This window comes from Dermacentor albipictus, chromosome 1 (assembly GCF_038994185.2).
Source record: "Dermacentor albipictus isolate Rhodes 1998 colony chromosome 1, USDA_Dalb.pri_finalv2, whole genome shotgun sequence".
Lineage (NCBI taxonomy): Eukaryota > Metazoa > Arthropoda > Arachnida > Ixodida > Ixodidae > Dermacentor > Dermacentor albipictus.
The window spans coordinates 356,133,109-356,143,800 of record NC_091821.1 but is presented as its reverse complement, the minus strand read 5'-3'; the positions used below and the strand labels follow the sequence as shown (position 1 = coordinate 356,143,800).

At 48.9% G+C, this 10,692-nt stretch overlaps 1 protein-coding gene across 2 annotated transcripts; it reads right to left on the bottom strand.

Annotated features, from left to right (window-relative positions):
- Positions 1-958: 958 nt before the first annotated feature.
- LOC139054592 (uncharacterized) lies at positions 959-10,031 on the bottom strand. Of its 2 annotated transcripts, none has more exons than XM_070531821.1 (2): positions 8,606-10,031; positions 959-1,394 (listed from the first exon to the last, which is right to left on the bottom strand). In XM_070531821.1, exons 1-2 carry the CDS (start codon positions 9,752-9,754, stop codon positions 1,353-1,355), a joined length of 1,191 nt encoding a protein of 396 aa, XP_070387922.1. In that variant the 5' UTR covers positions 9,755-10,031; the 3' UTR covers positions 959-1,352. The 2 variants fall into 2 exon arrangements, with proteins under 2 accessions (XP_070387922.1, XP_070387923.1); XM_070531822.1 differs by having other exon boundaries at positions 959-1,320.
- Positions 10,032-10,692: the final 661 nt, after the last annotated feature.

Below are 10,692 nucleotides of genomic sequence, written 5' to 3'. Positions count from 1 at the left end.
TCCGCGAACGAGTTGAAAAATGGCGTCCGCCGCGCTGAACTGATGCCTTAGATGGTAATTGGAAGAATAGGAAACGGGGAGCGCGTTTCGGGGTTTCTCCTCACTTATATCGGAGCGGGAGCGACCGCGACAGGCTGCGCTTCTTTCGCGATAGCGCTGAGCGATGGGCCCACGGCGTTTCGTGACCATGTATAACGAGCTGCTTAGTGCTTCACTGGAATGGCTCGATATTGTTTCCTCGCGACGGTTGGAAACTTTATCGAGGGCGAACAAGGGAATTCGTGTTTCAGGACTTGAATATGCCTCGCTTTTGTGCTTATGTTTTTATTGTGTAGCTTGTCCATTGCTTACTGGTATCCATGGCAATCCTGTTGCGCTTGTCAACTCTACGAATAAAATGCTTTGTAGAGGGGTAATTTCCAATTATTGCCTTTGTTCACGCGATGCAAATAATTATTTTCTTAATTTTAACACTATTACTATAGTTTACATATGAATGAGGTGTTTTTGTTATAAGCGACTCGCCAGACAAACTCATTAATGACTCAATATTGACTGGGTTCTGATATGTCAACTTACTGCTATTTTCACTTAAATGTTTATTTTCTCGCTATTTCACGTTTTTACTTAACGGGAAGTCAAGACCAAACGTCAACATCCTGCTTAAAAATATCGTTTTTTTTTTCTTCTGCGTTCTGGGACATGCCATAGATCTTATAGGGCACTGTGTATATCCATGTATTTACGTGCTGTCTTCCCAGCAGTTTTATACGCTGCAGCTGTTTATGTCGTTTTCAGACCGCGGTATTTTATTTGGCTGGACCATCTTTCAATCAATCACCAACCAATCAGAATCCAGTTTACTTTGCTTCATCAAATTTTATCCTTGGTTTCGAAACACAACAGGCGTTTTCCCAAGGCTGGGCGAAATTTTGTCGCGCAATCCTAGCCTTCAAGTTTTAGCCCTGACGCAACCTGGAGAAGAAAGTACACGAATGAGGCGCGAACATCAAGTCTGGTGCCCGCAGCGGTGGAGGGTGCTCCCTTCCCCGCACTAATGCAGTTGTTCGGCTGAGGAAGAGGAAGGTGCCTGGCTCCGGGTGGGCGTCTATTGCTTCCAGCACGCGGCAGCATCGTTCGACCTGAATGCAGCGGCGCGTACGTGAGCTGAATGCGTGCGTTCAAAGAAAGGGCACATCGGTGAGTAACGTGTAGAAACGGGGCACCTGGACTGGAGCACGCACCGCTTCGACTTCGCTCCGGTCCTTACCATGTGTGCACGGCTACGGTGTCGGAGGCCGGACCTCACGTATTTGGAACCTGCGAAGGCACGCTCCATCTGTCGTGGTCGTTTACCAATGGTGCCTCGCGCAGCCACGGGTTCCTCTACCGCCCTGCGGGAAGAAGCTACATCACTCCCTACAAAAGTAAACTGGTTGTTCTGTGTAGAGTACAGAATCTTGGGCCTCAAAAGCAGGGTTTGAAGTACATCCACGAAGTGGGGACATACTTTTCTCAGTAATTGCGTGCTTACATCTTTAAAAACTTTAATGGATTTTGATTATGTACCTGATACAAACAACCATTGCAGGATGGGCACTACTCTAAGTTTTCGTCATGGTATTTTACTCAGGCTAAACTAGAAACTACTGTTCTAGGCACGTTAACTGCAATGGAGAAGACTGCTAACTATGCTTCCAAGCCAAGTGCCTGGCAGCTACGCTCGCTGCCAGACCAGCTTGCGTCTGGGCTGGACTAAAACGAAACGTACAGAAAGCTGAACGCATTTCTTGCCAAGAAACGGTCGCAGATTGGCACCGTTGAAGATCACGAGGGTTGGTTCTCAGAGCACATGAGCACCCGCTTGAAAGCGTACGCAAAGGTTTTGTGTAGCATGCGGGTTCCTTGCGTGCTTACAGCAGCGAAAGAAATAAGCTTCTGATCTCCACAGTGTAAAGAACGAAAAACTGTGTAAGTGGCGAAAACCATATAGCACTGTATTTTACGAGGTCGCTTCCGGTGGTTTTGAGGTGGTTAATCTTGGGGGTTGAATCTTTTGATGGGTATGTGTGTACTTGCTTGTAAGCTTCTTTGTGTGTACTAAAGATGGCCCAACCACATTGCCCAACCACCTGCTATGACACTCCTTAAGGCCGAGTACTTAGATTCCTTCCTCACGCTCACTGGCCAAGTTGAGCGCCCGCCAACTACATTAAATGTATGCGTGCATGCAGACGACATATGCATTTTGGCGTTGGGTGTGAATCGTGCTCCGATATACTTGCGGACATGACTTCAAAATTATTCGTTTCCTGAACATCCAAGTTGCGTGTACATGTTTCAGCGCAACCCGATTGACACATTGAAATTGGTTCTGACAGCGCATCGTATCGACTACTGAAACAATAAACTAAGGAGGCAGAAACTTGAAACAAGCCTAGCGCGGACATGCCGCTGCACGACTGAGTACGTGCCACTGGGTGTGCGGCCAGCGAGGGAACGATCATCAGCGCTCGCAGAACTCATTAAAGAGGATAGGTCAAGAATCGCGTGGCAGGAGGTAGTCTAAAAGAAATTCGTATTCTAAGAACAGAAGCAAAAAAAAAAACACAAGGAAGTACCGGAAATGTAATAATCGTACGCGGGTGAGTAGTGAGACTAGATGAAACAAAGGTATGAAAGAAGTATTAATGAAGGAAACAATAAAGTCCGTGTTATCGAGTAATTTGCATCAGCTACAAAAAAAAATAGTGACCTGTTCTTCCGGTTGAAGCGCTCGTCCTTGTTGGTACATAAATAATCAGATCCCAGGAATGTAATGCAGGCCACAGAAGTATCGGCTCTCCTAATCAAGCCTGCTACGCGGAGAATGCTACCCCACAGGTGTCTGTATAGCTTTGTCTCTCCATCCTGCCAAACAGCTCCGCTACGGCAATCGTGATGCCAGAGAAAGTTACAACCATTAAATTTAAGACGACTCACGCGATAACATCGACGGCAGCAGAGCTCACAGCGCTCTTTACCGCCCTTCATTGAACTGGCGACGAACCGCCACGCAAGTGGACGATCTTCTGCGATTCAAAGGTGGCACTGCAGTCTCTGCTGCCACCTTTACGACGTGGACCGCACGAACAGCTAGTATTTCAGATTACAGAGATGATGCACCATATAAGTGGTGCAGGCCATGAAATGACTTTCCAACGGCTTCCTAGTCATTGCGGGATTATCGGCAATGAACGGGCCGATCAACCTACCCGTTCAGCCCATACTGAGGACGACCACGTACCAATACGACTTTCTGGAATTGACGCAGCACGGAAGCTCCGCCTGCTTGCTCGCCCGTGCACAACGTCGCAATGGAATGAGCCACATTTCAGGAATTCCCGCCTATAGTCCCTTGATCCCACATTAGGCCTTCGAGTCCCACCAAAGCTTCGCCGTGGAGATGCCACGCTTTTGTATGGACTGTGGTTGCATGTTGCTTTTACCAAAGCCCATGCGTACCGCATAGCGATGGCCGGCACCGCAACCTGTGACCACTGCAGTCACGGAAAATCAATCGGTCATATTTTTAGCGACTGCCCACAGTACAGTCCGCAAAGGGAATCCCTTCACCACGAACTCAACCAGCTGGACAACCGACCACTATCGGAAGAATGAATTCTACCCCATTGACAGGACCTAACATCACAGAAGAAGGCCGTGAAAGCGCTACTGCGCTTCTTGCGATCTACTGGCCTTTGTGAACGTCTTTGACTGGAACGACCTGCGTGTGTGTCTCTGTGTGTGAATTTTTTTTAACCATTTCCTTTTCGTCTTCTTTCTAACCTCTATCTTCCAACCAGAGTGTGGGGTAGCAAACCGGAGACTGATATCTGGTTAACCTCCCTGCCTTTCCTCTTCATCTCCCTCTCTCTCTCTTTCTCTCTCTTTGTCTCACTATCTGTTGTGAAGTATAAACACTTGTTCACCCCCTTTACAACGTAGGTCAAGCAGCGAAGGCTGTATACTATCGCTACAAGGAGAAGGAATGTATATCTATATTCTTAAAATCTATATTCTTAAAAGTAAACTCTGGCAGTTTCTCCGCCCGAGCACCACTGTTAAATTTATTCTGATACTGAGCGTTCAGCCAACATCAAAGCTACGTAAGGAAGAAGACACTTTTCCGCAATTGTGAACATGTCTGAAACTGTCAATATGCTCTTATATAAGCGGTATATTTAAGGCCTGGTGAATGCGTAACTTCAAATGAGAAACTAACAAGAAAAGTGTTCGCGTCTAAGTGACCGCGCTTTAACCTGAAAGGTTTCCTGTCAGAAGTAAAAGGATGATGAAAAAAAACAATAAGAACCCGCACTTGATGTCACGCTTAGATTATAGCATGCACAGCATTTCAGGACAAAGCAGTGGATTCGTGCTGGCTTATTTTCCTTTTCCATGCCACCAGTGCTTTGTGTCGGTTGTAATTTGATTTCTTCCTCTGCGCTGTCCTAACTTTCACAGTGACTTACGGTTATAGTGCTTCGGCAGCAGTAACCTGACCGAAGTGCTAGCTTCTGGCTTTATTAAGGCGAAAGCCCTAAGTGACTCGTTGCAATGGCTCACACCTGAATGAATGAAAAACTTTATTGCCACAAAGAAGGTATACCGGCGAAGGTGGAGCTCTCAGTCCAGGGCCCCAGTGGCCTTTGCCATCTTGCTAGCTCTGTCGATCAGCTTGAGCTGTTCTTCAGGCTTCGAGCAGGATAGCGCAGCCTCCCACTGCTCCGATGTTGGTGTTTTGTGTAATGGCGCTACCTTTGGCTTTTGGCAGGCCCATGTAACGTGGTAAAGCGTTGCGTGTTCACCGCATAGCGGGCATTTATTGTCGTATGTTGACGGATAGATTTTGCTGAGCAGACTCAGATTGGGGTATGTATTAGTCTGCAGTTGTCTCCAGGCAACCGACTGCTCTCTACTAAGATCTTTGTGGGGAGGAGAGTAGATCCTCCTGAGGGCTCTTTGGTTTTCTAAAATTGCTCCATAGCGTCTGGTGACTGTGTCCGGTTCCCCGTCGTGGTGCGCCCCCCGGTTGGCGTATGCTCGGGCGTTGGCGTCGGCACGCTGGTTCCCTGTCACAGTCTCATGACCTGGTGTCCACGTAATGAAGCATCTCGAAAAGGTTATTTTTCTCGTCTTGAGTATGCGGATGGCCGCAGTAGATATGCGTCCACTGCTGTACCTTCTGCACGCTTCTTGCGAGTCCGTAAGTATTGTTGTAGTGGCCTCTTCGCCCTTGTGGTTGATGGCAAGTGCGATTGCCGCTTCCTCACCCTCCAGGATGTTGTTGCCTTTGATCGAAGCGCAATTGATTTCTCTAAGCTGGTGATCAACAACGCTGACTACCGCCCCGGAGTGCTCATTGTATGTGGCCGCGTCGACGTATAACACGTCTTTTCTCGCCGAGAAATATCTGTTGTGTGCTTCTGATCTTGCCTTTCTTCTGGCCTTGTGTAAGTTAGGGTGCATGTTTCTCGGTATCGGGCTAACCTCAATGATCTCTCGAATCTCTTTAGGTATGCTTTCCGTGCTGTTAATTTTTCTGCAAGCATCTCTCATACCCAGTATCTTCAGCGTGTTCCTGCCCGTTGGAGTCAGCATGAGTCTCATTTTCTGCGCGAGAAGGTGAGCTTCGATGTGTTCTTGCACTGTATTGTTTATGCCCAACTGAAGGAATTTCTCCGTCAAGGTGTTGACCGGTAGTCCGAGAGCGCATTTGTAAGCCTTCCTAAGGATTGCCTCTAATTGTTCTTTTTCCTGCTCGAGCGGTGTTTGGTAGGGGACACTGTATACAATCCTACTGACCACGAGGGCCTGTATTAGCCTACATGTGTCCTCTTCTTTCATACCTCGCCGTCTGTTTGAGATTCTTGCGATCATCCTCGTGATCTGAGCTGTAGTGTTTGCCAGCTGTCTGATTGTGTGGTCCACACGACAGTTGCTTTGTATCCACATGCCAAGGATCTTAACTTGGGATACCTCCGGAATCTTCCTCCCCCCTATGAAGATGTCTATGGAGTTTTGCAGATTGTAACCTCTTCTGTAGACTCTGAGCACCTCGGATTTCTCCGGGGAGCAGACAAGCCCGCAGTGTTCAGTGTATGCATGGACTGTATCTGCTGCGCTCTGCAGAAGGTCTTGTTTTTCTCCTAAGGATCCCTTGGTCACCCAGATGGTGACGTCGTCGGCGTATATGGCATGCCTGAGCCCTTCAATTTTTTCGAGCTTCCGTGCTAACCCGATCATAACAATGTTAAAAAGCGTAGGGGATATCACAGAGCCTTGCGGTGTTCCCTTTTTGGGCATGTTGAAGGTGTCAGTCCGGATGCCTCCTATACCAATGGTGGCGGTTCTGTCACTGAGGAAAGCTCTGACGTAGTTGTGTATTCTCTGCCCGCAACCAATGTTGCTGAGACCCTCCAGCACAGCCCTATGACTTACATTGTCGAAGGCCGCCTTAAGATCGAGTGCAAGCAAGATATGTTCTCCGTATATCGGGATGGTAGTAAGTACCTCCTCCTTAATCTGCAGGAGGATGTCTTGCGTTGAGAGGCATTTTCTGAATCCAAACATAGTGTGTGGCATGAGCTCGTTGTCCTCCAGGTTGGTCTCCAACCTCTGAAGCACAATTCTCTCGTATACTTTTCCCAAGCAGGACGTTAGCGAAATGGGTCGCAGGTTTTCCAGGCAGGGAGTCTTTCCGGACTTCGGAATCATAACAATTTCCGCATGTCTCCAGTCGTCCGGGATAGTCCCCTGTTCCCAGTGTTTATTTATGAATTCTGTAAATCGTTTGATGGAGTTTTCGTCCAGGTTCCTTATCATGGCGTTGGTGATGCCATCCTTGCCTGGCGTGGTGTTCTTTGTGGCAGACATCACAGCGTGTCTTACTTCTTCTATGGTAATGGGTTCATCTAGAGCGGGATTTGCTTCGCCTGTGTATGCCAAGCTGCAGTCGACGTCCGTTGTATCCCCAATGTAGCGCTGCTTGATGTTCTTGAGCATTTCCCGGTCTGTGCCTTGGAATCGGTGCGCGATCCGTTGGGTCGTTTTACAATTTTCGGACTTGGTCATGGTTGGGTCTATAAGACTCCTTAGCAAGGCCCATGTCTTTTTCCAGCCCAGGGTCCCCTGTAGTTCGTTGCATTTTTGGTCCCAGTTGCGCCCTGCGAGTTCATTCGCATACTCTTCGGCTTGTCTGGTGACCTCAACGATTTTTAGTCTGAGTTTTCTGTTGTGCTTCTGCCGCCTCCATCTTCTTAGTAGCCCCCGTCGGGCGTCCCATAGGTGTAAAAGGTGCTTATCCACCTCGGGTGTGTTGGTGGTGAGGGCGACCTCTCGGGTTAGCCTTTTGCAGTCTGCCTTGATTCCTGCGACCCAGCTCGTAATGTCGGTGATCTCAGTGTCTTCGGACTCCGCCCTAGTTTTTCTATAGGCTACCCAGTCGGTGAGCCTAGCCTGGCCAAGTCTTTTCCTGATCGGGAGGGTTTCTATCTTGATGCGCAAAATGAAGTGGTCGCTGCCAAGCGTTTCCCCGTCGTTTTCCCATCGAGCGTCCCTTACCCCTCTGACGAATGCCAAGTCTGGGCACGAATCACGGTTGATACTGTTCCCCACTCGCGTGGGTTGGGTGTGGTCTGTGATGAGACTAAGCCTTCTGCGATCCGTTTCTCTGGCTAGGTCCCTGCCTTTTTGAGTTTCCTTAACGTAGCCCCAGCTTTTGTGCCAGGCATTAAAATCCCCCAGGATGACGAGACCCTTCTTGCCTGCTGCTTGTTCTGCCTTGCGTAACAGGTAGCCAAAATTGGCTTTCCTCTGGCTGGGCGGGCTGTAAATGTTGAGGAGAAAGATGCTTTCTTGGCTTCTCTTTTGGGTAATAATTTCAATAAAGACGTGGTCAATGTCCGTTGCGTCGATGTCGTGTTTGATTACGGTGACCGCTTTAGCAACCAGCGTCGCGACCTTACTCTGGCTGAGCCCTTCATAGACTGAGTAGCCCGCAAGAGTGGGTGAGCAGCCGGTTTCCTGTAGGGCGATTATGTCTGGCGGAGCTGTGCAGTTAGTGATGTGTTGTTTAAGGAGACCCTGCTTTCTGCGGATCCCACGGCAGTTCCACTGCCATATATCGAGGGTTTCCAACTTGACCGGACGTTTAGGGTTGCTCGCCATACTCAGCCGATGGCCTAGTATAGGGTTTAGTTCTGGATTTCATGCCTGTAAATTGTACTAGGCGTTCTCTGTCCTTGCGCGCCTCCTCTTGGATGTTAGAGACGAGGTTGCTAAGATTCGCGAGTGCATCGTTCATGGCTACCATGGCAGTTGTGAATTCCTGGCGCCCTATGGTGGCCGACTGGGTTTCGGCTGTTTGCGGCTTGGAGTTTGTCTGCCCTGTTCTCAGTGCCTTAAGTTCATCTATGAGCTCGTTGAGCTTCTGTCTGAGCTCAGCATTTTCTGCCCTGAGAGTCTGAATAGTTTGCCTTAGCTCATTTACTTCGTCATTCTGCGTGTTCGTGTTCTTTGGAGCAGTGGGAGAGGCTGAGAAAAGATGCGCTTTCCAGCTCACCTTACTGTCGTCTTCCTTCTTGTGTATGGGCTTCTTCTGCTGCTTCTTTTTCGTTTCTGGAGCCTGCCTGGTCTTGGACGCGGATCTCGACCTTGATCTAGACTTGGATGTCGAGCTGGAGTCCCCACTGAACCAGCGTTTCCTGGGCCGGCCACGTCCACCGGCGTCCTTGGCTTCGGCGTCCAGTTCCTCTTTTTTTCTCCCCCGTGGGCTTCTCGGTTTCCAGAGGCGTTCTTTGCACTCCTTTGCCCGTGTCGGGTGCGCTTCCTTGCACAGTGCACACCTGGGCTCGCAGGTGTGTCCGTCTTCAATTACTGGCTCGGCGCAGTTCGAGCAGACAACGGCTTCAGGTGTCGGGCATACATCCGCCCTATGCCCAGGCTTGAAGCATATATAACAAACTTGCCGCGATGACCGATAGAGGTAGCAACGCGTCTCGCCGCCGTAGTAGTAAACGTAGCGGGGGACGATCTTGCCCTCGAAGGTAATTACCGCGGTTTGGGAGTTCCCAAGCATTCTTGCGTAAAGTATTTTGACTCCATGGGTACGTACCCGAAGGTGGGCCAGTAATTCGGTCGGCGTTGTACCGGCGTCCAGTCCGTGAATCACTCCTTTACACGAATTGTCCGGCGCTGCCACGTACGCCGTCACTGCATAGTCTTTCGCACCAAAACATAGACTTGGAATGCTCTGCACTACATTGGCAGTCTCCATGCTTGGCGTGCTGATTATGGCGATGTTCGATCCGTTGCGCAACCGTATAAGCAAGTTGCCTTCGTTGCACATGTCTGGGTTTCCACATGCTTTGGTTATAGCCCGGGCCATCTGATGCGTGCTCAGTTGACTGATGTTGAGCCCATTCTTCGGTCTAATGATGACTTTGAAATCGGTCTTCGGCAGTGGAGGTAGCTTCTCTTGGCGAATGGGATTCTCTTTTAGTTTGGGCTGGCTCGGTGCTGATTTGTCGACCGCTTCGGTCCCGGTATCCGGAACGGCGATGAGCCTTGAGTTGTGGTATTTTGCGAGAAACCATCCCCCGTTGTCAAGGGTTTTCTTTTGCGATAGGTCGGTAGCGTTGTCGTCGCGTTGGGGGTTCTTTTCGATCGGCGTCGTGGCTCCGATCGTAGCAGACGCGTCGTCGTCAGCCATCCTGGCGCGTCCCGCACGAGCTGGAGCAGCGTTCCGTCGGGCCGTCGGCCCGACGCCGCTTAGGCTTAGAGCAGCGTTCTTGTCCGCGGATCTTCGAGCAAGCAGAGAACGGGAAATATGGACTTACGGTTGAAAACCAGTTATCCACGGGTTTCGCTTGATTAGTAGAGGACGATAGAGCACTGCATTTTCGGCGGCGTCGAGGTTTTCCGGGTGAAATGAGGCGTCGAGGCAGGAGCTCATGCGAAGCGTGACTGCTCCGTTTGGCCCCCTAGCGTCGTCCCTCACACCTGAAAAAACGGCGTCTACTCGAGTGCTTTAAGAAAAGTTGACGAATGGTACAAAAAATATCATTATCAGTAATGGTTGATACCAGAAAAAAAAACAGTAATCTGGAATGGCTGATACTGCGTAGGAAAGCAAAGATGATATGGCGGAATATGAATGAAGACACGAAAGAAAAAAAAAAGAAGCAAAGAAAGGAAGAAAGAAAGGAAATATCAACATCAGGAATGGATTATACTCTCGTAAGCAAGCAAAGATGCAATGGCTGAATATGAAAGAAAAATTAAAAATAGAAAGAACGAAAGAAAGAGAAAACAACGAAAGAAAGAATGAAAAAAAGAATCAATCTAGATGTCCAGGGAGATTGATAAGGACAGAAAAGAGTCATTACGATAAGAGATAAGAGTCATTACGGAATCGGGGTGTAGACGATCCGTATGTAAAACTACTGAAAGATATCTATAGCCGCTCCACAGCCACCGTAATCCTCCATAAAGAAAGCAACAAAATCCCGATAAAGAAAGGCGTCAGGCAGGGAGATACGATCTCTCCAATGCTATTCACAGCGTGTTTACAGGAGGTATTCAGGGACCTAGATTGGGGAGAATTGGGGATAAGAATTAATGGAAAATTCCTTAGTAACTTGCGATTCG